At 34.3% G+C, this 27,360-nt stretch overlaps 1 protein-coding gene across 6 annotated transcripts; it reads right to left on the reverse strand.

Annotated features, from left to right (window-relative positions):
* Nucleotides 1-752: 752 nt before the first annotated feature.
* LOC106780048 (TMV resistance protein N) lies at nt 753-26,172 on the reverse strand. 6 transcript variants are annotated; one of them, XM_022776841.1, is made up of 17 exons: nt 25,543-26,172; nt 25,337-25,429; nt 25,164-25,250; nt 24,984-25,082; nt 21,086-21,169; nt 20,892-20,993; nt 20,684-20,806; nt 20,504-20,596; nt 18,348-18,455; nt 18,165-18,263; nt 11,271-12,375; nt 10,792-11,067; nt 8,598-9,407; nt 7,859-8,167; nt 7,069-7,197; nt 6,821-6,936; nt 753-1,517 (listed from the first exon to the last, which is right to left on the reverse strand). In XM_022776841.1, the coding sequence occupies exons 1-15, from the start codon at nt 26,046-26,048 to the stop codon at nt 7,135-7,137; spliced, it is 3,957 nt and encodes a 1,318-aa protein (XP_022632562.1). In that variant the 5' UTR covers nt 26,049-26,172; the 3' UTR covers nt 753-1,517; nt 6,821-6,936; nt 7,069-7,134. The 6 variants fall into 6 exon arrangements, with proteins under 6 accessions (XP_022632562.1, XP_022632563.1, XP_022632561.1 ...); XM_022776842.1 differs by lacking the exon at nt 6,821-6,936; XM_022776840.1 differs by lacking the exon at nt 753-1,517 and having other exon boundaries at nt 6,618-6,936.
* Nucleotides 26,173-27,360: the final 1,188 nt, after the last annotated feature.

Here is a 27,360-nt window from a genome sequence, read left to right on the forward strand (position 1 = left end):
AACGAGGCATATAGTCTGCACAACCCCCTCCCTACATTGCTTTAAACGAAAAAGGAATAAAAATGTAAAAAGAAAGACTATCACTCGTACAACGTACACTTCTGTAAACAAAATCTTTATCGGGAAGCCACCTCATCAGAATTTATCAGCACTAATCTGCTTCAAATGCACTGTCTACTACCCGTAGTATTTGGAGTGGCAGCTCAATGATAACTTTTTGGTAAGTATACCAAATCGTTACAAGTAATATAGTGGATAAGTAAAGTATTGTTCTCCCAAGGGACTTGTGCAATACCTGACAATTCTTCCTTTTATAACTCAATTAGACATCAAAATACACAGAACAATACAAGAAACACAGTTGGTGTGCCAGGAATTGGTCTTTGACTAACATTACAGTAACATCCTGGATAAAATACGTTCTCTGTTCAAGCATTCACATAAGCGTATCTTGATTTAATTCCTTAAAGGAAGTTCTAAAATTATCTATTAAATTATTAATTCCTTAATTAATTCAACAGATAATTTTGCATTAAAATCAGATGTTTAGAATGACCAAAAGTACAGAAGCTATTCCTAGCATCATTCCTTTTAGTTTCTTTTCTTATGTTTGTGGTTCTAAAAATACTTCCCAGTACAAAAGAACCTTTAAAAAGAATTATACTTGCGTATAATCTAAAGCAAGTCAAGAAAAGAACAAGAACAGAGACATATATTGCACTGGAAATTTACATTAATGTATCGTCATACAACCAATTCCAATGAACAGAAAAACTAGCCTCTCCTAGACATCTAAAACGTACTCTTTACAGCAATTCCTTGCAGAAAGTGAAGTCTTGATGTCTTGAAGGGTTTCCTGATGGTCTTCTCCAGTTGTCCAGAGCGTTCTTCTATTTTTCCTGTCAGGAGATGGTTTCTTCTTGTCTGTCACATCTTTTAAGAGCAGTTAATTATTTTAATTCGTTCAGCGCACAAGAGTGTATTCGTTGTGCGAATTAATTTTAATTCATGCACTCAACTACTCTAATTCGCTAAGCGCACAGTGGTGTGCTATGCGAATTTAAAAATTGAAACCTCCTTTTAACTGATATAATTCGCTCAGCGCACAAGTATTGGTGCGTTGTGCGAATTAATTTTCCTGGTTCTGTGAATTTTTGCTTCCGCTTTGTGATAATTGGTTGACAACTTCCAATTTATACAACTTTTCCTAAATAATAATTTATGAAACAATCTACTTCCTATTACAACTTTTCATTGAGTAATAACATGAATAATTATAAAATTGAGATCATTTATAAGTGTAAAAATAACTCATTTTCACACTTATCACTCAAACTCCAACATGCCTTTGCCAAGGTGTTCGATCATCTCTAAATCTCAAACTCCAGTGTGTTCTTCGTGATTTAAAGATTCAACACGAAGTTAGATGAATCTTAAAAGCTCGCATTTTGTATCCTCCATAAACATGCTTTTCTTAAAGGCGAGTATGTAAATATAGCTTTAATGAAATCTTCCACCTAGCAGAAAAGGTCAACAATCTACATAAGAAACCTTACAGGCTCTCATCAAATACGATTATTATACATAGTTCTAAAATTGAAAAACATCAACAAGACAAAAGAAAAGATATCAGATCAAGCCATTTAACATTACACTGTTGTTGTTAGGACTTGGAGGGTTTATGAGAGAAAAAGAGTGAGGAAGAATACCTAACTGTTTAACCAGTCAAGTGGGGCTGAAAAAGGGTCTATATAAGGACCTCTTTATTGTTTCAGTTAGGCAGTTAGACAATTGTAAGTTGTATACCGGTCCATGCACCTGGTGAAGGAGGTTAAGCTCCTAGGTTTCCCAATTGTATTCTTGATTCTTTGTTGTGAATACAACACAAATTCTTTACTGATTTCTTATTGTGATTACTAAAGTGTGTTTATGAGAGGGTGAGAGTTAGGATTCTTACCTGGATTCCTAACAAAGTGGTCCGACCTACCAGATCTGTGCGGAGGAGAGTGAGAACGATGGAGGGAAGAATGAATGTGGTTGAAGGGCGAATGGAGCACCTTGAATTAGTCGTAGACGGGTTGAAGGCGGAATCAGCAACTAACAAACAAGACTCGATACCAATGCGTAAAGACATCCAAGAACTGATACGATTGATGGGTGTGCGAAACAAGAAAACGGAGGAGAGCTCTGACGGGAGCCATGGGACAGTCAATGATAATGGGGGTGGCCGACACGATGACGTCGGAGGAGAAAGAGATGGGGAGCGATCAGAGAACCTACCCAATTGGAGGCGAAGGGTGGAATTACCCACCTTTGAAGGACCGGACCCTTTGAATTGGATTAACAAGGCGGAGAAATTATGAGATTCAGAAGGTGGCGGAAGCGAAGAAGGTCGAATTGGCCCATATCAGCATGGAAGGAAGCGCCGATTACTGGTTCAAATTCTGGAAGGATAAGGCGAGTGACTGATCCTGGGAGGGGCTCAAGGAGACGCTTCTGATATGTTTTGAGAGTCGCCACCGTGGTGGTATTTTCGAGAGAATGGCGACGATCAGACAGACGACTACCGTGGAGGAATACGTGAAGGAGTTCGAAGCCTTGGCCGGACAGATGAAGGAGTTCTCGGATAACAAATTGCTGGGATACTTTCTGGCGGGTCTACGTGAGGAGTTGCGATGCCAGATGAGGCCCCATGACCCACGCGATTTGATGTCGGCGACGAAGATTGCGCGAGACATCGAAGAAACCCTTCGCGCCCTAGGGTTTATGGGGTGGACAACAGTAAAAAAACCCACCTTCATGGGGGTGATTAACGGGCGGAGGAACGGTGGTGGCTAGGACCGAGCTGCCTAGAAACAACCCGGGAAGGGCAATCCCTGCCAAAAGTATTGGGTCGGTGAGACGTGACAACGTGATGGGAAACAGACCGGTGAGAGGCGAAAATTACAATGAAGGTGATAATCGGGGAAAAAATTTAAGAAACCTGCATTACCCTAAGTTTCTGAAACGCAGAGAAGAAGGAAAATGCTTTCGTTGTAGGGGGCCTTTCATCCTTGGGCACCCGTGTCTAGAGAAGAGCTTACGTGTGGTGTTGTTGGCGGAAGATGAAGAAGGGGATGTAGAGGGGACAAAGGCTAAAGCAGAACCACCATGCATGGAACTATCAGCGTTCTCAGCATGAGGGCTGACACAGCCAAAGACGTTGAAGTTGCAGGGGAGAGTGAAAGAGACAAATTTACTGATACTGGTGGACAGTGGCACGAGCCACAACTTTGTCAGTCAAAGGTTGGTAGAGGAGCTGAAGCTCGAACAGGAAGGAGACTCGTGGGTGTTGTCCAAGGGTAGTGGTCAACATGAGGGGTGTTGAGATTGAGGATAAGTTTTATTTGTTCGAACTAGGAGGCATTGACGTGATCCTCGGAATTGAGTGGTTGACCAAGTTGAAGGGGATTACGCTAGATTGGGGAAAGTCCACCATGACGTTCCAACAACCAAGGAAGAAGATCACCATAAGAGGGGACCCGACCCTGGAAAGAAGAGTGGTCAAGCCCGAGCATTTGCTAAAACTAAGTGAAGTAAACTCACGTGCTCTGGTTTGGAGTTTGGAGGGCAAGGAGGCGAACAGGGAGAATGATGAAGAAAAAGGATTGACAAAGGAACAAAAGGAGGACATGGAGAGACTTTTGGGACAATATACAGGGGTATTTCAGGAACCCCAAGGACTGCCACCTAATAGAGAAGAGAGGCATCAAATTACTTTAAAAGGAGGGGCTGACACAGTCAATGTACGCCCATACCGCTATCCACATGTCATGAAGATGGAGATCGAGCGACAGGTGACAAAGATGTTGCATGCAGGCATCATCTGACCTAGTATAAGTCTGTTCTCGAGCCCGGTGGTCCTTGTAAAAAAGAAAGACGAGAGTTGGCGATTTTGCATCGATTACAGGACTCTCAACAGTGTCACCGTTCCCAACAACTTTCCCATACCCGTGATTGAAGAATTGCTGGATGAGCTAGCAAGCGTAAGGTATTTCTCGAAGGTGGACCTTAAATTGGGGTACCACCAGATTAGGACGGGGGAAGCAGACATATAGAAGACGGCGTTTAGAACGCATTTGGGGCACTATGAGTTTCTGGTGATGCTTTTCGGCCTCACCAACGCCCCTGCCACTTTCTAGAGCGCCATGAACGAGTTGTTCCGGCCGTACTTGAAGAAGTTCGTTCTCGTCTTCTTCGACGACATTCTCGTGTATAGCTCGACATGGGCGGAGCATCTGCAGCAAGTAAACACAGTGCTGGGCAGATTACAAGAGCAGCAGTGGGTAGCCAACCAGAAGAAGAGCGAGTCTGGGAAACCAACAATCAGATATTTGGGGCATGTTATAACGAAGAGGGGAGTCGAGATGGACCACGAAAAGGTGGAAGCAATCATCACCTGGGAGGAACCAAAAATGTTGAAAGCTCTGAGGGGATTTTTGGGCCTAACGGGGTACTACAAAAGATTCGTTAAGGACTACGACAAAATAGCGAGACCCTTGACGGAGATGTTGAAGAAAGGAAATTTTTTGTAGATAGAGGCTGCCAAAGAAGCGATGGATCGATTAAAGGAGGCGGTGACGACGATCCCAGTACTCGCGTTACCAGATTTTACACAACAGTTTCACATGGAGTGCGACGCATCAGAGGTGGGAATTGGAGTTGTGCTAAAGCAGAGGAGGAGGCCGATAGCCTACTTTAGTAAAGCGCTGTTAGAAGGGACATTGGGGAAGTCAATTTACGAGAAAGAGCTTATGGCGGTGGTGGTGGGTCAGAAGTTCGTAGTACACACTGACCAGAAAAGCTTAAGATTTTTGCTGGAGCAAAGAATAACCACTCTAGCTCAACAACACTGGATTGCCAAACTCCTTGGCTACGACTTCGAGATTGTTTATAGAATGGGAAGCACTAATAAAGTGGTTGATACTTTGTCACGAAAAGAGAGAGATGAATTGGAGGAAGAGGCCGAGAAACAAAACCAGGGAATGAAGGAACTAATGGCAGTGGTGCGACCTTACTAGAGGGACTTCTAGGAAGTGGTGAGGAAAGTTGAAGAAGACGAAGAATTGAGGAAGATTGTGGTGAATATCACCAAGGATCCGAACAAGCATTCCTCTTTCACTATAGAGAATGGGCGACTGCATTACAAAGGAAGATTGGTCATCTCGACCAAGTCAGGCTGGGTCCTGAAACTGCTGGCTGACTATCATACAACCCCAATAGGGGGCCACTTGGGAGTATACTGCGCTTATCGGAGGATAGCGCAGTCCCTGTACTGGATTGGAATGAAGAAGGTTGTCACGGAGTTTGTAGCCCAGTGCTTAGTGTGCTAGCAATACAAGTACTTAGCAACCTCCCCACAAGGCTTGCTACAACCGTTACCGATACCCCAGGCTGTGTAGGAAGACATCAACATGGATTTCATTGTGAGGTTGCCAAAATCAAAAGGGTGTGACGCCATACTTGTATTCGTGGATCGTTTGAGCAAGTATGGTCACTTCATTCCTCTCAAACACCCTTACACAGTGAGGATGGTAGCTAAAGCTTTTGTGAAGGAAGTAGCATTACGGGCCGTTCAGGGTGATACAAAAGGTAGGAAAGGTAGCATTTAAACTGCTATTACCTGAGAATGCGAGAATCCATCCTGTCTTCCACATGTCCCAGCTGAAATTGGCCATTGGGACAAAGTAGGTAGAGAAGGAGCTACCAGATGATTTACAAGTGAATGACCCATCATGTTTGCCAAGCAGGGTGTTAGATAGATGTGTCTAGGGGGGGAGGGGGACCAGCAGGAGCAAGTATTAATTGAGTGACAAGATGGAGGGGTAAAAAGTGCAACTTGGGAAGATCGGGTGATGATGCAAGAACAGTTTCCAAAATTCAACCTTGGGGACAAGGTTGATGCTAAGGAGGGAGTAATGTTAGGATTTAGAGGATTTATGATAGAAAAAGAGTGAGGAAGAATACCTAACTGTTTAACCAGTCAGGTGGGGCGGGAAAAAGGTCTGTATAAGGACCTCTTTATTGTTTCAATTAGACAATTAGACACTTGTGAGTTGTATACCGATCCACGCACCTGGTAAAGGAGGTTAAGCTTCTAGGTTTCCTAATTATATTCTTAATTCTTTGTTGTGAATACAATACGAATTCTTTACCGATTTCTTTTTGTTTACTAAAGTGTATTTGTGAGAAGGTGAAAGTTAGGATTCTTACGTGGATTCCTAACAGTTGCATTCTCATTTTATATAATGACCTACTAGTGTACTAAGATACTGCTTTTTTTTGTACGAGAAATTGTTCCAACTATGCAGGTTCTCAACATTGTGTTTTCTCATACTTTTATCACTGACATCAATCCATTTGAATATGTTTAAAATCTGCATTTGCATCCTATAAATAACTAAAAGAAACAGATGGGATCAGAAACTATAGACATAGAAGTCCATAAGTGTAACGATTTTAGAATCTATAGCAAGCAATTACGCATAACAACTTTGAAATGAACATTCCAGATTATAGCTTTAAAATGCACAATACATATAACAACATTAAAATTACAACAAATTGTTCTAGTTTTGAAGAATACACTTTCTGATTTTCATTAGATTGACAGAGTGAAAACTCACTTTTAATTTTCTATTGAAATAATTAAATAAATAATAATTACATAACTAAATTAAAAAAAGTTATTCGACTAACAAATTAAAATAAATACTAAATTTAAATAAAACTATTTATACATTTAAAATAAAAAAATTAATAGTAAAAAAAGACCACCCACACATGTCCGATATCCGTTTGGCCGGCCTTGAAACAGACTTGCAAAATCTGTCATCGGATAGGCCAGAGATCCGTTATACAGACATTCGTTTTAGCCTGAACGATTATCATCTTCCCCTGCACACATCAAACGCAGCACACAACAAGCAAACAGAGACCAAACGATCAAACCAGCCAACAAACCAAACATGCGCATTCAAAGTAGTGCAATCAAAGATCTATGCACACTACAGAGTAAAGAAAACCAACCTGAGGGTAACCAACAAAGATCTGCACCACGAATAGCACCGCACGAACAACACCACGAACACCACCTCACCATGAACAGCACGAACAGCCACACCGCACTACACCACCACACCACCGCACCACTACGAACTGAAAGCAAAGGGTTAGGGTGAGAATAAACGGATATCACCGAAAGAGAGAAGAAAGTGAGAGAAGGTGGGCAAAAACGGATCTCAAAGAAAAGAGAAAGAGTGAGAGAAAGCGGGGGAGGGATGCGGCAGAGAAAGTGAAAATGATTTAGAATTTGGTAAATAAAGAAAGGTAAAAAGTAAAATTGAATTTGAATTAAAGAGTAATTTGGTATTTAAAAAATTTGTGGAAAGGTGGAAAGAGAAGGGAGAAGGGGTGGTGGTGGAGGTAAAAGTTAAATTAATTAAATTTAGATTTTTAACTATTATTACCCTTTGTTAATCAAAATTTGACTTGAGGATCGATAGCAGTACCACAACTCGGATTGGAACTGTACTCAGGTGAAGAAGATAGACTTGAAGAATAAAAGATGACATTGTACATGTATGTTTCTCGGTTCTACATATTATGTACCGAAACAACATGATAAGAATTTAGTTAAGCTTTTAACGAAAGCACCCCTCAAGTCCTCCATGGATTCCACTTCGGGAGAGATTGACACAGGAACATTCATATTTGATGCATGATAGTGCTCTACTTTTTCATCAATTGCCTCATATATAAGATAAATTGACGTCTTCTTAACAGTTATTCTGCTCCAGAAAACAACAACAATTTGCACCTGGTTTCCAGTATCAATGTTTGATAGTACCCTCTGCCACTCCTCATCATCAAACGCCGCTAATGCATTTCTCTTATAAAGCTGAATGGTGCTCTTTGTGTGATTTATCACCAACAAATTTTTCAGGCCGTCTGATGTTATACTGTCCGGGGAAGAATAATGGATATGGCACATCATTGTCTTCAAGCTACGTCCATTCACTTCAGGAATTTCAAAAGTCACAGAAGAACCTTCGCTGCTGAAGCTTAACCAATCTGGATAACTATCGCCAGGTAGCAAACAATCACCGCCATCACTCGTAGTCATATTCTGTAAAAATAAAGATATATATGCTAAAAGTTCATCCATCGGTGCATCAATACCACTTATGATAAAACAAGATAATAAATCATTTTATCATGAATTAAAATTATGATCCTTAGCCAAGAAGTATTCTACATGATCATAACTTGCCTCAAATTGTTAGACAGATTTAATGTTATGCATTAGAATGTCATATTATTATTCTCTTTTTTAATAGCAGAATATATGATGGCAGTTAAATAAAATCTGTTATATGATAATTTTAATGTAGTGTGATTAAAATATCATCTTTAAATCTTTATGTTGACAGCGTATAATTGATGTATTAAAATAATTCAACTGCCAAAAATAAGTAGTTTTTTAATTTTCACAAATATTTATATCATAAAAATATTATAATTAGATGCATTTAAGAGAGAAAGAGAAAGAAAGGAACCTGCAAAATTCTCTGTTTTAGAATATGTGTGATTTCCCAACTCCCTCCCATTTGAATTAAAAGTGTCTTCTCAAACAATTTTGATCTTGAACTGCATTCAATTAACGTAAATACATTCTGCATTTGTGATGTTGTTCCATATGACTCCGATTCTTCAGAATTTGTCGCATTTAAAGCATCCAAAATAATCTTTGTATATCGAGAAAGTTGAAGATCCGAACCACACTCAATCCAAAGACTTTGAAGCTTTGGAAGTTCCTCAGATATGTATGATAGCTGATTGGAACTGCTATTTTGTACATCTAAAAAAACAAGAGAAGACATGTCCACCAATGTTTGAACACGAGAAGAGAGACTATTTACAGGTGACATCCAAGACCAAATGATAGAGGGAAACACATCGCGTGAAAATCCTTCATAACCACATAATGAAATATATCCAATACTTTTAGATCTGACTATTGAAAAGGGCACCCTTCTTATAGCAGTCTTGTCAGCAAAAAGGGTTGTCAAAGACTCCATCTCTTCTAGGTCCTCTTCCAACTTGTCAATCTTTAGACAACCCGAAAGAATGAGTGTTTTAAGAGATTTCAACTTATAGATACTTCTTGGAAGGTTACAAAGGCTAATACAATCTTGAAAGTTTATTAGTAGAACTTTGGTGAGATGACCAATGGTATATGAAACTTCAGACAGCCTTGGACAATCCACGAGTATAAGCTTTTCAAGATTAGGCAAATTCAAAAAGTCTGGTGTCTTTGTTAAATAATGAGAATGGCTAAGATTAAGAATTTTCAACTTCTCCATCAGCTAAGAAAAAAATACAATGGAAATAAATTAGATAAAAAACAACAAAAATAAATGAAAGCANTTAAAATATGCCATGAACAGTGAAGTGGACGTTAAATATATACTCATGATGCCATTTTTGTAGTTCCATTATATTTTGGTTTAGCTTTTACTTTTGTGTAGGCAAGGCTATCCTCATTACTTTTGGTTGACACTTCATACTTCTTTTATTGAGTAAAAAAACTTTGTATAAGTATCAAAGTTGACAATAGTGGTGACACTGAAATAGTGCAGATTCAGTTGGTTGTCCTATTGAAAAAGGATCCACAACAGGATATTGTGCATTCATTAGAAGGAACATTGTCTCCCAGAAGAGCAAGAAAAATGTTGTTGCGGATTCAGTGCAGAAGCTGAATATAGATACGCTTTTGGTTAATTCAAAGCACGTCCTCCTTGTGGTGAATCTTAAAGGTACTATGTTTCCTTCTGATATTCAAATGATGCTTTTGTAACAAGAGAAGTCTTGGAAGTATCATGCAGCTATTTGAGATGTATGGCTCTGCTTTGGGTCAGTGGCTCAATAGTGCTGAAAGCCATTTTTACACTGGCAACACTCCTATCTCCTTTAATAAAGTAATTAAAGTATGTTGGGTTTCTATACTTGTTTGGGTGTTCCCCTTTTTCAAGGTGCGCATAAATCTAGATTTCTTAGACTTATTGCTGATAATATTAAAAATAGATTGAGTTATTGGAAAGGTAAGTTGTTGAGTATGATGGGTAGGATCCAATCGATTGGTTCTATTATTATTGGGGTTATTCATTGCAACTTTCAGGTTTATAGATGGCCAATTAATTTGCTCTAAGAGTTATTGGAAAGGTAAGTTGGTTTGGAGTTTAATTTATGGTAATTTGAATTGGTCTCAAGTTATGAGAGCAGGGTTTTCTAAATAAGTATAATCCAAGAATCGTTCATGAATCTTCATCTATTTGACCTGACATTAATGATTGGCATGATGTTGTTCTTCAAAATTCTAAATGTTGGTAGTCAATATGTTAATGTCTAGAATGATGCTTGGCATTTTGATATTTCTATCTTTCAGTATCTTGGAATTCCTAAAACCAAGGTGTCAGCTCAAGTCTAGGGTTTGTGATGTCTTTAATGGCATTGGTCGGCACATCCCAAGTCTTTAAGTAATATTGAAGATACTTGTAATATCAATTTTATTGATAAGATTTACCTTCATTCTCCTTGTATCTTTTTCCTTTCTTTTACTGATTTTTCATGTGGTGGCATGTGATTTTTGAAACTTTAAAATGTCAACCTAGTTCGGATGTTAAAGTTTCATAATAATGCTTAATATGATTTAAATAAAAAACAACGCATATAATCCAAAAAACTAAATACCTGAGTCGCTTTCCACACCATGGTAATCTTACTATTTTCTAACTCGATAGAAACTAGACTTCCTTGATAAAAGCTTGTCGGTATGGAGGCAAAAGGAAATCCATGCCAACAAAGCCATCTCAGGTCTTTAGAGAGATATTCAAAATCTCCAACTAGTTCTACACCAGAAAGTTGCAGCAACCTGAGTTTCTTCATGTTCATAAATGCTTTAGTGCTCAGAGATTTTGTATTACTTCTAGGTAACTTCAAAGTCAATCCCTCAATAAATTTTGTTCCCTATCACAAAAAAAAAAAAGGAACGGTAAAATATGCATAGCTATAAGTGGAAACGAACAATTCACAATTCCAAACAATTTTTAAAAATTCTTGTGACAAGCAATTGACCAAATGAATGCTAAAATAGCCAACTTACAAAGGTGTATATTGTTTCCATTAGCTTTATATATTTGTAATACTAAAATAACAAATGAAGGTCTTACAGTTTCTTTTGATAACACATCAAGCACATCCTCATGAAACCATAACCTGCTACGCTCCTCGAGCTCCATTGGAGATTTTGAACGAATAATTTCCCTTCCCATGTCCCGTAGCAAATCATGCATTCCAAGTTGGTTCTTATCATCCACAGTTACAAGACTTCGCTCTACCAAGACACGTATTCCATTTTCTGCGAAAAGTCCACAACCATTCAATATATGTATAACATCATTTCGATCCTTTCCTATAAAGAAACATGCTATATCAAGGAATATTCCTTTCTCAGTATCATCACTTAAACCATCATAGCTTATTTTTAACTTCTCCTGTACTTCATCGTTAGGAATTTTCCTAAGTTTTTCCAATACACTCTTCCATTCTGTTACCTCCATATCAAACAAATAAGACCCAAGAACTTCAAGAGCAAGTGGCAAGCCCCCAGCATAAGCAACTACGTTTCTTGAAAGTTCAATAAAATCTTCTTTGGGACTTGCTTGTTTGAATGCATGCCAACTAAAAAGCTCAATAGATTCATCTACATTCATTCCTGTCATTGTGAAAACTTGATCAACTCTTTTCCCTCTAAGTAAATGTATGTCTCTGGTTGTGATGATTATTCTACTCCCTGCACCAAACCATTCACGATTTCCACACAAAGCATTTAATTGCTGTAATTTATTTACATCATCGAGAATAAGAAGTATCCTTTTACGGCGAAGTCTTTCTCTTAGTATAACTTTTCCTGATTCAATGTTATGTATCTTTATTCTGTTTTCTTTGTAGACATCAGATAGAAGTTGTTGTTGTAAAGAAACGTGGCCAGCTTCTTGCCCCCAAACCTCCCTAATATCTGCAAGGAAACTCCTTCCCTCAAAATTTCGCCCAATCTTATTGTAAATTGCTTTTGCAATAGTTGTTTTTCCAATGCCTCCCATCCCCCATATCCCAAGTAGTAGAACATCGTTTGATTGTTTTTGTTCTAGCAATTGAACCATTTCCTGCACTCGAGATTCTACTCCGACAGGATTATTGGGAACAAACAACTCTGTCTTGTCCAACAAACGTGTAACATCTTTAACAATATTTTTCACAGCCTCACTTTCATTCCTACAATGAAACCCACGCTATATGCATCAAAATAAAAGTAAATTTGAGTAAAAAGTTAAACTTGTACAAATCTGTCTTACTTCATTAAGTTCATCTAATGCACTGTTTTTCTTTTTTAAGAACTATTTAATAGCTTATGTTAATAACTATCCTTCATAATAAGACAAGAAATTTAGTGAGGCACTAGTGAAAAAATATCTTTCTATGATAATTTGTTATGACGGATAAAAATTATCCATCATAATAGGTTGATTGGTGGGAGAATGGTAATAAAAATAAGACATATTATGTAGTTTTGTAAATTAGTTATACTATGAAACACGGTGACTAACTTGTAAATAAGTTTAAGACATATTATGACGTAATTTTGTATATCAGTTATAATATGAAATGGGGTGACAAACTTGTAAATAAATTTAAAACCTATTATTACGTAGATATGGACACCTGTCATAAGATTTGGAAATTTCTTGATGTATTATGACGGAGTTTTAGAAATCGAAGTTATAATATCTCTTTGCCTCTCTAATTTTTCACATTTTTCTCTCGCTATCTCTGATTTCATTTCACATTTCATCTCACTCTCGTTCCTCTCTTCCGCTCTTCATCCCTAAACCCTTGCATTTCTCGACACTCCTCCAAGAACACTCCGAGAACACTCCTCTGCACCCGTGTTTTTCTTGGCTCCGAGAACACTCCTCCCTCCGCACGACTGTGATTGTGGTTTAGGCTACAGAGAGGGAGAACTAGGTTAGGGAAAGGTGAAGGCCAGCAAACTGAAAGCACTATTTCAATGGCTGACCAAGTAGTTATAGAACCTTGAGAGACTGACCAAGTAGGTTTTATGATTCATAGTTCACATTCTACTATTTGTTTTTTCCTAATTTGTTATGTTTTTCTTTTATTAATTTCATTAATTTCTCATAGATTGGTGGGGATTGTGTTTGGATTGTTCATCATAAATTCCTTTAAATTAGGATTATTGCTTTTTTTTATTATGTGTAGTATACATTTTTTAGTTTGCATTATTATAATATTTAAAATATTGCTCATCCTGCTTCCAGCAATCCTGCTAGCGTTTTTAGAGTTAGTCGTAATGCACTGCTATGAGATCGATAACTTCGACGCATAATCAATTTATTTTGTTTTCAATATATTGTGGTTTGAGTTACTCTCTAGGGTACAATTTCTAAGTTTTTCTCATTTTCCAGTGGCCTTTTTTACAGGCTTTTGTTGAGTCAGTGCATGTCTGTGTAGTGTTGTGAGAAATCACTCTAGCTTTAGTTGTCTTGAGGAAAGAAATTTAGGTTGGTTAGTATACATGTTGTTTGATCTTGTTTATACTCTTATATTTGGTCTACCTCCATATTCTTGTTTGTTGACTGGACTGGTGAGAATATATACTGTTTTACAAGGTATCTGATTATATTCCCCTGAAAATGGCATTTTTAGAATTAAAAGGCATATTTGGTTAACATTTAACATTTTCTGAAATGTTTTTCAAAATTCTATTTATGATTGAAAGTATTTGATAGAAACTATTGAATGAATGTTAATAGTTGGATTGTAAAGTTATTTCCATCCTTGTTTCCCTTGTCATGAAAAAGCGACACCTCTTATCATATAATTAACAATAATTAAGCAAGACACGATAAAGTCATTTCCTTGGAAATGCATAATGCCCAATAATATTTTTCAAAAATATCATTTCAAAATTCATTTTTATCCAAGTATAACTTCATGATTATTTATGAAAAACACCCTAATTTTATCATTAGAACCTGGAGTTTAGTTTACTTTACTATCTCATGCCCCCTCCCCATATATTTGTTATTTCTACTATGGTACTTTTATAACTGCACAATTTGTATACAAATGGCAGTCTCTAGAAAATTCCTATCTAATTTTAAGATGCTCAAATCTCAGACATTTTTTGTGTTCTTTTTTAAGTTTCTTAATTCCTATTCAATATGGCTCATTTTTCTTATTTTGATTATATATGTCTAATTCTGAAAAATGTCAGACCATAAAACAATTGTGTATTTTGAATCATGCATGTATTCTAGGATTTATGCTAGTACTTTTCATTTCTGTATGTTTGTAGGTATAGGTGTTGATCTTTCCTCTAAACTTTCCAGGTAGTTCTGTAAATAATCTGCCCAAAGATAGTGATTTGTTCTTGAAAGATTTGTTCTTAAGGTGTGGTAGAAATCTATTGTGAGATCAAAATTAAAACAATTTGTTAATTATAATTTAAAGGATGTATTTTATTTTGAAAGATTTTTTTAGTAATTAGATATAGTGAATAATATTTTAGTTAAAACAAATACTAAACTGATAATAGAATATTTTAATGATATGTATATATAACATAATTAAGTTTTTTGTAACTTAGTTGGTTAAAGTAAACTTTGAAGTATTTAGTTAGAGAGAGTTAACTATGAGAAGTTTAACTCTAATGCTGAGTATAATTGGTAAGATATGTGCATTTGTTGCAGTCAGAAACACGCATAATGAGATTTTTGTAATTTCATACATGACTTATTGTGGATGAAATCAAGGCATAGAATTAGTTTGCCTATTAAAGATGGTCATCCCATAATCTGAAAATAAATTTTCTTATGAAGAATACTACCATGTTTATTGTTCTATTGCTAAGTCATTGATTACAAATATAATCAAGTATTGGTTAGGATTTCTTGTACAAGTTATCAATTTGAAGGTTCCATAAGGTATTAATTTTTATCCTTCATGTTTTTGTAATTTATTGTCTTTTAGTTGTATTATTTTGTAATTGTTCATGTTTTTTCTTCCAAATATGGTTATTAAAATGAAATTATTCTTTTTTCATGTATGAAGGGTAGTATTATTTGTTGTCTTTTAGGAATAAGAGTAGGAGGAGGATAATTGAGAATGAACAACACAAAAAATAACTTTAAAGGTTTTTATAAATGGTATTAAATAACCTTTATAGTGTTTTTGCTTTGTAGCGGACTACAAAGCCTAACGTTGTAAAATAAACATTAAAGTGTCACCACTTTCTTATTTTTAGTTCATTGGCACAAAATGTTAATATGGACCGAAGTTGGATAACTGAAGAATATGAGAGACGAGTGGAACAATTTATTGAATTTTCTACGAGAAATGTAGTAGATAATAATGGAAGATTTTATTGTCCTTGTGTGAATTGCTTGAACGAGCAGAGACTACCCATTGCAGTAATACGAAAGCATGTTTTGTGTGATGGGTTCCTAAGGAGCTACACCAAGTCGACATGGCATGGTGAATTATTAGAAGTTCCAATAGCACATGTGTCTCAAACTGAAGCAGAAAAAGTGGATTTCATTATGGAAGATGGTTTGGAGCAAATGATTCGTGATGTTGGAGATGATGTCTTTGCACGATCACATATGTATGAAACTTTGTGTAGTGTGCAGAAATGTCTTTGTATTCGGGGTGCATTAAGCAAAAAAATGGTGACTTCGAAGATGATGTGAGGAAGGGTGTTCCAGCAAAAAATATATTAGAGGCATAAGTTTTCTTTTCTATTTTGATTCCTTCCTATATTATTATTATTATGTAATGAATGTCTACCTTTTGTATCGGTCTTTGGAAGCTCATTCAAGGTTGCGGGGTGTTCCATCTATTTCTNGGAAGAAGATGCAAATAATCACACCTAATGTAAGAGAAGTTGACCTTTGTTTTGTGTTTTGTGTTTTGTGATTGCTNTTTTTATGCCATCTATTTCTAGGAAGAAGATGCAAATAATCACACCTAATGTAAGAGAAGTTTACCTTCCTTTGNTTTGTGTTTTGTGATTGCTNTTTTTATGCCATCTATTTCTAGGAAGAAGATGCAAATAATCACACCTAATGTAAGAGAAGTTTACCTTCCTTTGTTTTGTGTTTTGTGTTTTGTGATTGCTATTTTTATGAGAAATTGGCTGTGTTGTTAGTTTTGTGAAATTTGGTTTAGCAAAATTGACAAAGCTATATGGTGCAAAGGCTAGCTAGAGTATAATCTGATATTTTGTGTTCTTGGTTTGAATGAGTCTTGATTATTTGTATTTAGTTTGCAGTGTCAATTGGGCAGTTATGAGTGTAAGTATTATGTAATGAAACACATGTATACCATTATTTGTACAAACATTACTTAATAATGGAATAAGGTATACTAACTAAATACTTATCCAACTATTCATTACAATATTTGTTTTAACTCTATTATTTTATTTGTAAATCTTTAATGATTCATCTCCCATGGAAGTTGCAGACATTAAAGACATTAGAAGTAACTGAGCTTCTTCTATTTTATTAGTAGAAACTTGACTACAATTCAATAGTGTATGTATTTTAATGTAATATTTGGATTTAAGATATAGTTTCATGTATAAATGATGCATTAAATATTATTAGACTATTTAATGTTTGAAATGAATTATATTTTGTTAGTTCCATTAAATTTGTTCATTTGAAGTTATATTGATTGTAAATTGATTGGATGAGATGATAATACAAGAATATTATTATAATTTCATTAGATGTCAAATATAATAATCAATTTTGTTTTTAAGAAAAACATATATTATGATGTACTAAACAATATTTGTCATCATATGTTGATTCTGAATAATACATCACATATTATAACATACAAACACATCTACGTCATAATATCTTTCACCCTATTATAACGGACAAATGAAAATTTTTGATAATAAATTACGCATTTCATGACGGATTTCAAAAACTACATTATAATATGTTCAAGATATTATGACATAAATTTGTGCTATTTTATAAATGTGCAGACTTATTATAACACCCAAAACTATATATTCTTAGTAACTACAAGTGAGAATGTAAGTAATTAAAAGCAAAAGTGAAACAGATTAATTTTGGAATAGTTTTTAGAAATTACTTCTCTCAAACGTTTTCTTCGTGTTTTTTGTTTTATAAAAACAAGGTTTTTTTATGAATACCATACAAGCATGTTCGTTCTTAGTACTCTAACCAATGTTTGCTTGATTTCCTGAAAACACAATTAAATAAACAAGAATTATTGTATAATAAAACCATTCGTATTAGTTTCTAATTAATTATAAATATTATTTAACACGAATATTTAAGTTTATATTTTCTATCAGCAGTCGATTACCATACTCATTCTTACATTGTCATTTATATTTCCTCTGGATTCATCTTTTTGAATATTTATCTATTTATAAGATTCTTTCTACATGACCTTTGAATTAGAAAATTAACGAGGAAAATAACTACTGTGAAAATGTTGATTTAAAAGGTTAATAGCAAATTTAAAATTTGTGCAGTTATGATACTGTGATGCATAAAAATGTGAACTATAAAGTAATGGTATTTCATTAAAATAAAGGTTTAAACTGTTTTTTGGTCCTTAAGTTATGAACGGATGTTTCAGTTTAGTCCTCGCTTTTAAAAATGTAAACCTTTGATTACTAAGTTATAAAAAATGTATCAAATGAGTCCTTTTTTTAATGTTCATGGTCAAAGTACAAAGAGCAATCTAAAGTGTTGTTATTATTAAGAAACAAATCAGAGCAATCTAAAGATGTAGCAGTTGTTAAGAAACAACCAAAAACAGTATTTCAAGTTTAAAAAGAACTCATTTGATACATTTTTTTATAACTTAGGGACCAAATATTTACATTTTTATAAACGGGGACTAAACTGAACATCCCCTTATAACTTAGGGACCAAAAAGAGATTTAAACCTAAAAGAAATAATCAGAGAAAGTAGAAGTATTTCATTACCTAAAATTGAGGATTACATTCCCGGGGAGGCCAGCAGCCTCACGAAGTGCGTCCCTAGCATGCTTCTCAATGTAATTGACCTCATTATCCGTTATTCCTCTTCATAAATATTATGGATTTTATTATTTGTTAGTTTTAAAGACGAAGTTCAGTAAAATTGGGAGATGGTGGGTGTTTCATTACCTGTAGTGCTCGACTACCAACCTCGAAATTTCAACAGCCTCGCAGAGTGCGATCTTCCAATATTTTACAAGGCTCTCTATCCGATTGTAAGCCTTCAGCTTTTTATAACTGTCATAATGTCATTAATTTAATAAATGTTAGTATCAGAGACAATGTTAAGTAACAACATGAAAACACAGTGAAAATCTCTTTAACACTCTTTCTAACCTTTACTATTTGTTAAATTTATTAGAACTTTCGACTTTAGATAGGTTTAATTTCTAACCCATGAAGAATGTTCATAAAATGAGAGAAAATGTAAGGAACAAGTTAAATTATTTAAGAGTAGAAGTACTTTATATGAGATGAAGTATGAATATTTTTTTATTTAAGCTATAAAACTTACATATAGAAAAAGTTAATTATTCGAGATTTATTTCACTAAAATCACCATCTCTCTAAAATCTTTTTTCTTTGCCTTCACTTCAAATTTATGAAATAGTCATTGATATAGAAAAGTATTTTGGATGAATTTCTTATTTGATCATTGGATTGCAATAGTATAAATATACAACTTGATAACTTAATTGGAATAAACTCCACCAATTTAAATAAAGGGAAAGTAAATATACAAGAATTAGCTAATAAAGGCTAATTATTCCAATTTAAAACTAATTATTATAATTGATATCCTCCCGCAGTTAGACGATCTGGAAGAGACATGCAACTTGAACAGTAATGAGTCAAACTGAGGGTAAAGCAGAGAGGTTTTGTGTTCTGCTTTAATTGAGGAACGTCCAATCTGCATCTTTAGACACCGTGTCCTTTAACTGCTTGAGGTATAAGACGGTCCTGTTGACGTAAGTTTGATAAGCAAGATTCGGAGTTAGAAACTGGTTTGAATTCTAGTTTAAAAATCTGAGATATATGGTGATTTAAGATACAATTATTTTTAATGCTAATAATTTTGGTTTTATCTTTTTTAAGTATGGGAACAAAAATGAAGTCTTATCAATTTTAATTTTTCTGAAAAGCTGAAATTTTCACTCAAGCGAAAATTTCAAAATTTTTATGAAGTTGTTCCACGGGTAATTTTCGCTCAAGCGAAAAATTTTAGCTAAAATTAAAAATTTCATGATTTTTATGAAGTTGCTCTTAGACAATTTTTACTTAAGAAAAAATGTTTAGCTCAAGTACAAATTTGAAAAACTTTGTGAAGTTGATCTCGAGAGAACTTTTGTTGAAGAAAAAAAATTGAGGGTCAAAAAAATTTAAAAAGGAAATTTGAGTGATATTAAATTCCAATAAAAAAAAGGTCACTTATTTAATTGAATGTGTACCGAAGAGTCTTCCCACGACTTAGCACTTTCCATCGAACGACCTCAAAAGGTCAATTGAGATAATTTTACTGATCGGTCTCCTAAAAATTGACTATCTAGATCGAACAACTTATCTCAAGCCAAACGGTTTTTTCTTGGTCGGCCATCCAGCAGGTCGACCACCCAGATCGACTAACCAACCACCGGGTCAATCACCCTGGTCGATCACATGATTAGATTATAAATGATAATAACGCATTAAAGCTGCTAATGAAGATTAAGATATGATTGGACCGTCATCAGGTTCACGAAAGGTAAAAGCCCATTGCAACTAGTATAAATAAAGGTAAAAGCCCATTTGCATAATGCATGCTCTACTTGTTACTATGGCCAATTCGGTCATTTTACTGACTTGAGCATCGGAGTGCCTTTGACAGATGTCTGTCCAGCTTGGTGAAGGAGGAGGGAGTCGTCCGGTCTTTCACACAACTTGAAGTGTATGCAATCTTTGTCGTCCGTCCACTTTGAGCTATGCCCGTCCACTGTTAGTAACGCCCGTTCGGTCTTCATGACAGCACATTCGTCCAACATGGCAACTGAAGTGTTTTGAACAAAGGACATCCAAACTATACCGAAATATTTTGGTACCCATTTGATGTTTATTATATATATATATATATATATATATATATATATATATATATATATATATATATATATATATATTATGATGATAAGTAGTAAATTAAGTGTTAATGGGATGTTAAATAAAAAAGATAGAAACAAAACGAGTTTCAACCAACAGAAGAGAGTGTTGAAAAAAAAGGGTTTTAAGAGAGTTACTAAAAGCCTTCTTACCTTGATACAAAGACTGCACGTTTTGAGATGTCAGTAGCCTCAAGAAGTGCCTTAGTGCAATTCTCCAAGTGGAGTTCTATGTCATTTTTTCTCCTTGATAGATGTTATGAATTTCATAGATATTATGTTTGGGAAAAATAAAGTATAGTAGAAATTTGAAAGGTGGAATGTTTCAATTACCTGGAATATAGTTGGTTATCCCCAGATCTATCATAAGCCTCACAAACTTTCTCCCGCCAATGATCCCGGAGGTTCCGTATCTCAGAATGAACCATCCCCACTACAGATTTATCCCGGAGGTACCTGGAATATATATTACCAATTTCATAAATTTACTTTTAGAGAAAGTGTAACATAACTATCCGAAAGCAGAAAGTGTTTCAATTACCGTATATAAATGGAATCCAAGATGGTACCAGCTTCCTCAGAAAATGCGTTCCTCCAATGTTTCATGTGGAGTTCTATAGCATAAGTAATCTCCATTTCTCCGCTTCATACATATATGTGATGAATTTCATAAATGTTATTTTTTAGAGACAATGTTTAGTGAAAATATAATCATGCCTTAAATGTTTCAATTACCAGGAATTCAAGACTAGGTCCCCTGAGATGTCAGCAGCCTCAAAAAGTGTCTCCCTAAAATGCTTCACGTGTAGAACCAGAAAACTAGGAAGCATATGTAATACAGAAAGAATTTCAACTCATCTTATTAAACAGTGCTATACCAATTTATAAAGCAAATGAGTTTTACAACTGAGACAAACAAACCAACCATATTAACTGACATAAAATTTATTTAACTTACTATTACTAGACCTCGTCTATCTTTTGCAATTGATGTTTTTAATCAATAACGTAGACTCCTTGTATTAACCATTGAAATGCTTCGTATGTTAAAATACCTCAGAAAAGACTCTAGAAAAGGTCCGCTATATGAAGATAAAGGAAATACTCAAATCTCTAGGTATTGTGATACTACTTGGGTAGGCTTTACTATAACACTTTCCTTCAGGGAAACATTATATTTTGAAAAACTAAGAAATAAAATGTAGCTGTCTAATTAACAACTAAAGTTAAATATAGGACAATGATGTCTCTTATTTTATATTAGTGAAACAATTCTTTTAAGAACTTAACTTTTGTGAGATTTCGAAAATCAAAATGTATTGTGAAAACCAAACTACTCCCCACATTGCTTCAAATCCAGTGTTTGAGAACTAAAAATATAAAAATTTCACTTTGTTTAAGAAAATATGTTGTTTTAAGGAAATTTGTACTTAGTTTGTCAAATCAATAACTTGTTGATGTGTTAACAAAATCCTTAAGGGGACCTCAAATTGAATTATTTTGTTCCAAGTATATGCAATTTCTATGTTCCATTGTAACGCCCCGGCAACTTACAGGCAATATTGATTGCCAACACGAGACTTTCCAATGTGCTTTGTCCTCACTCGCACACTTTTCGGGAAAACTTTCTAGAAGGTCACTCATCCCTAAATTACTCCAGGCTAAGCACGCTTAACCATGGAGTTCATATGAGTTAGGCTACCGAAAAGCAAAAGCATTTTTGTTGATATGAGTAGCCAAATTAATTCATTTAAGCTATCTTTCAACTGTATAGTCCCATACCTATACAGTCTCTAGATCCCTCTCATTCTGGTGTATGTTCGATTCTTCCATGTACCCCTTCCACTAGAAGCTTGCTAGGAGTCGTTCCTTGTCTATGTTCTTTGCACCATGCCTCTTGCACCGACGATCACTCCCCGCCCTCGTCAGTGCCTGTGTGTCACATCCATCTTGAGGGAGAGTGTTAGAATAGATACTAAATATAGGAAGGAAGTAGTTTCATTAAATATAGGTAGGAAGTAGTTGTATTGGAAAATTGCTATGTGTTGTACCTGAGTTATACTTATCTTTGTACTTAAGAATTTAGGTTGATCTTTGCTCTTCCTTATGCTTACTGTATCAAAATTATATCAATATTGTTAGATATATTATCTTTATTTTATATTTATCTTTTATCTTTAGTTAGTTTGTTATTATTTCTTATTTATACTTTGGGCTTAGCCCATATTTCTTCTATTATAAATAGAGGATCCTATGTGTATATTTAACATAAGGGAGATTAATTCCATATATAGTTTTTCAACTATATTCAACATGGTATCAGAGCCTAAGGTTATTTTGAGGGAAAAAGTTTGTTGTGTCTCTGCCACTACATCTGTCGCGGTGGCGCCATCTATTGTCGCCAGCGACACTGTCGTCTACCGCTGTCACTATTAGAGTTCAAGTTTCGACCGATGATCCATTGTTTTAATCGTCTCGGTCAGACGACCACCATGTCATCAACATAGGAGCTCTTACGTGCTCTCAGCGCCTTTTAAAGTTGTGGATCTGCTCCTTTTTTCTATCATCCATTGTGGCATGTCTAGTAGCAATTCAGAGCGTCGAGGTTGCTCTCTTCCTTTTTCAGGTGCCTTGATTGGAGAATTTTTTATTTTTTATGGTTTCTATCTCTTGTTCATCCATGCTTCTTCCCCTGATGTCTCTTATGATCTCATTTTTCTGTCACCATTGTGTTTGACCCATCCATGTATTTTTTCCCACAGAAAATATGGTTCTTGTTAGTTTATTTATAATAATGGTGGTTCTCTAACAATTAACTCTTTATCCACTTGTGGCATTCCTCAACTGTGATTTGCAAGAAGAGATTTACATGAAGCAACCCCTCAAATTTGTTGCTCAAGGGGAGTCTTTTGGGTTGGTATTATGTCGTCTTGCAAATCATTAGCAATTTGGTGTCACTCGAGTACAGAAACAGATATTTTCACTAAATCTTTATGAATTATATTAGTAACAAGCTTGGTACATATGCACCAGCTTGAGGGGGAGTGTTAGATATATTATCTTTATTTTATATTTATCTTTTATCTTTAGGTTGTTTGTTACTATTTCTTATTTATATTTTGGGCTTAGCCTATATTTCCTCTGTTATAAATACAGGACCCTGTGTATAGGGATGACAGCGGGTCGGGTCGGGCACGAATAGTGCCTACCTGCAACCCGACCCGCGGATAAAAATGTACCCGCCAACCGACCCACTACCCCGTCGAATACCAATTTAAAAAATACCCACGAGTATTTTAAAACCCGCAGGTATCCGTGGATACTCGCAAAAAATTAAAAAAAAAAATATATTTTATACATTTTAAAATAAAATTACAAAATATATATATATATATATATATATATAATATAATATAATATAATATAATATAAATTAAATATAAATTAAAATTTAATTTTAATTAAATTTAACCTAAAAAAATATTATTTTATTTTATTTTTAATTAAATTTAATTAAAAAATATATAATTTTTTTTTTGCGGTAAAGGGTACCCGTAGATTGGGTAATATACTACCCGTACCTAACCTGTTTAGAAACAAATATTAAAATATCCGCTATCCGTTACCCGTGGCTAGTAAATATCCGCGGATAGTAACTATCCGCCACAAATTTTATTTGCAAATATCCGTGCCTGCGGATATATTTGCCATCCCTACCTCTGTATATTCAACACAAGAGAGATTAATTATAATTTTTCACTGTATTCAACAAATATAAATATGAAAATGTATGAGATGAGTGTTCAAGCTCTCTCAAAGTCGAATATAGTCTCTTTTATTTCTCAACTCCTCCTTCTAACACCTTTATTCTTTGGACCCTATAGATGACTTCATTGGGAATTGCGTAACTATAGTTGTTCCTTTCTTTGCATGAAACTACTTCATTGTTCCATGAAACTACTGATCACTTATCCCAAAGTAGTCAAATTATGAAGTTAGTTGAGTAGCAGCACAGATCAACACAGAAACATTGTGTTAAGCAAGGAAGGAATGAGAGGGGTTCCAAAGAGTATTATAGGAAGAAATTTATTGTATTCTTATTTGCTGAGAAAAAAAATAGTAGTTAGCTGTTACAGGGAGTGAAACTTCTGAGAAAGTCTTTATATATTCTTATCTTGGAGAATGTTAATATAGGAAGGATTTTTGTTGTGATAGGGAGTGTCCTATGCGAAAGGAAGAATTGTTCTCTGTAAGCGGAAGCTTGGAAGCTTGAGCTTTGAGTTGATAATTGTTGAATAATACAAAAAGGGGATCCACTTTCTACGTTTTTTCTATCTTGTTGTCTTTTCATTAGAAGGTAGGTACAAGTTTAGCCCAACCTACCGAATCTCATGAAAGGGATATAATGGAAAAAGTTGAGTATGTTGAAAAGATGGGTTAGTGAACAAGGTTATAGCAGAATTGAAAACAAAATCTAGAATAGAAATGATATTCCACATTTTAGGTTTCCCTATTAAGTTTGGTTTGGTTACCCCACTTATTTTGTTGATAATGAGCAGAATGTTTGATATGATTGATTGAAACAGGGTATAATGCTGTAAAGTGATGCAATAGCAGAAAGTGTTTGAATTACCATGGATCTAGTGCAACCTCTGAATTGCGAAAAGGCTCACAAAATACCTCCCTCCATTGCTTCATGAGGAAATCCATCTTATCATAAACCTTCTCTTCTCTAATTCATACAAGTTGAGAATTTCATAAATGTTATTTTTAGAGAAAATGTACATGAAAGCAGGAAATGTTTCCTACACACCTAAATGAGATTTCAGCTCCTTTAAAAAGTCCCTCCTTCGACTGCCTCACGAGGATCTCTATACTATCAGCAATCTTCATTTTCCCCCTTAATACATGTGATGAATACTATAATTATTATTTTGACAGACAATGGTCAGTAAAAATTAATAAAGCACGAAAACTTCCTATTACCTTGGATTTAAGTCTAAAATCTTTGAGATCTGAACAACCTCAAGAAGTGTCTTTTCCCACTGGTTGTCGAGTTTGTCTACCCTTTCAATCCTACTACATACACGTTATGAATTTGAAAAATGTTATTCATAGAAACAATGTTCTGTAAAAATATGTGATATAAGAAGATTAATATCAATATGAGATAGCAGGGAGCGCTTCATTGCCTGGGAGATAGGATTTCAACAGCTGAGATGTTACAAATCTCACGAAGAGTATTCCACCAACAATGCTTCCAATCCAGGACTTTTTGCTCTTCCTCTTTAGAAAACTTGCTCAAAAGACGTTGAAATGCTTCCCCAAAGTCACCTTTTTGATGACGTACTTCAGAGGGATAAATGTCGTAAAACACTGGTAGTACCACATTGCCTGTTGTTTTGTGACACTCCATTATTATTTCCAACTCTTTCAAACACCACCACGACTCTGCATAATTTTTTGAGAAAACAACAATAGAAATTCGAGACTCTTCAATCGCTTGCCGCAAAGAACGAGAAATTTGCTTTCCCTGTGGAAGTGACTCGTCATCTTTGAAAACAAAGATTCCTGCATTCTGAAGAGCAGTGTAGAGATGCGAAGTGAAAGAAGCACGCGTATCTTCCCCTTTGAAACTCAGAAACACTTCAAAGTTTCCGCCGTCTATTTTCTGGTACCGATCACTAACAAAATCCATGGAAAAGATAGATCGAAAGTGAAGCCTCAAGACAAATGCTTAGGAGCAAATCACAACCATGTGGTTGAAAGTTCTACAGCAGCATGCTGATACCACCACCGCCTTTCTCACGTCAAATTTTAAATTTATATTTTAGAAGTTAAAAAAGAATAAAAGAATTGTAGTGAATTTAAAATAATAACTATTCATATATTCTTGATATAATAAAAAAAATTATTATATATGATCCGATAAAATAAAAATACTTTATATTTTTATTTTTATAATTTTTAATATTAAATATTTATTTATGAAATTTATTGGTGATAAAAGTGTTTAGGATGATATTTTTTTATATATCATAATAAAAAAATCATTATGATACATTAATTTTAAATATGTTTTATTAAATTTTATTAATGGTAATAATTAAGATAATTAAATAGGTCTTTAAAATTTTTAATAACCTGTTAGACTAATTTTATAGGATAACTGTAAATTAAAAAATCTTAAATTTGAATAAAATTAATAGAATTAAAATTTTTATATTTAAAGAACTATAAAATTAAAATAATGGAGTACTTGAAAATCCCTTAGAATGTTTTTTTAATATTCAAACTAAATATTTCTATTGTTCAAAGGAGAGAAAAAAAAAATTTAAAATAAAAAGAGTAAAAAGTTTAATCTGATTTTGCTTTAGAATTTTTGAAAAATATTTTAATTAAATATAAATAATAGAATAAAACTATTTAAAATATATAAATATTGATTGAGTAATCTAATTTAATTTAGAATATAAATTTTAGTTATATAAGAAAAAAAAAATCAGATTTCTGAAAACTAATTCTCCTTGACCAAAAGTGGTTTTGTTCACCGTTAGATTTCATTTTCTCATTTAATATGAACTGTCACCCTTAGCTGTTAGACGCGTTTGAAAATGTTCTGAATTTTAATTTTAATTTTGAATCATATAAAAAATTTATAATAGAAAAAAATCATTTTATTTTATTTTTTTACATAAACAATGTGGACCAGTCTACACGCTTTGACAATTTATGGTATTAAGTTGGGTGGGTCATTGATGGCTTAAAGTTTACGCCATTGTGATATGTTTTTTTTTTCTTTTAAAATATTTGAAGAATCTAAATTTAGATTCAGTAACTTTTTTTTATCTATATATATATATATATATATATATATATATAATAAGATATAGTTTACTTTTTGTTTATTAAAATAAATAATTAAATAATTTTTCTCTATTTAAAAATAACTTTTTTTTTTAAATTATAAAGTTTTAACTATTTTTTTCAAAATTATATATATATATATA

This window comes from Vigna radiata, unplaced genomic scaffold (genome assembly GCF_000741045.1).
Source record: "Vigna radiata var. radiata cultivar VC1973A unplaced genomic scaffold, Vradiata_ver6 scaffold_387, whole genome shotgun sequence".
In the NCBI taxonomy this organism is placed as follows: Eukaryota; Viridiplantae; Streptophyta; class Magnoliopsida; order Fabales; family Fabaceae; genus Vigna; species Vigna radiata.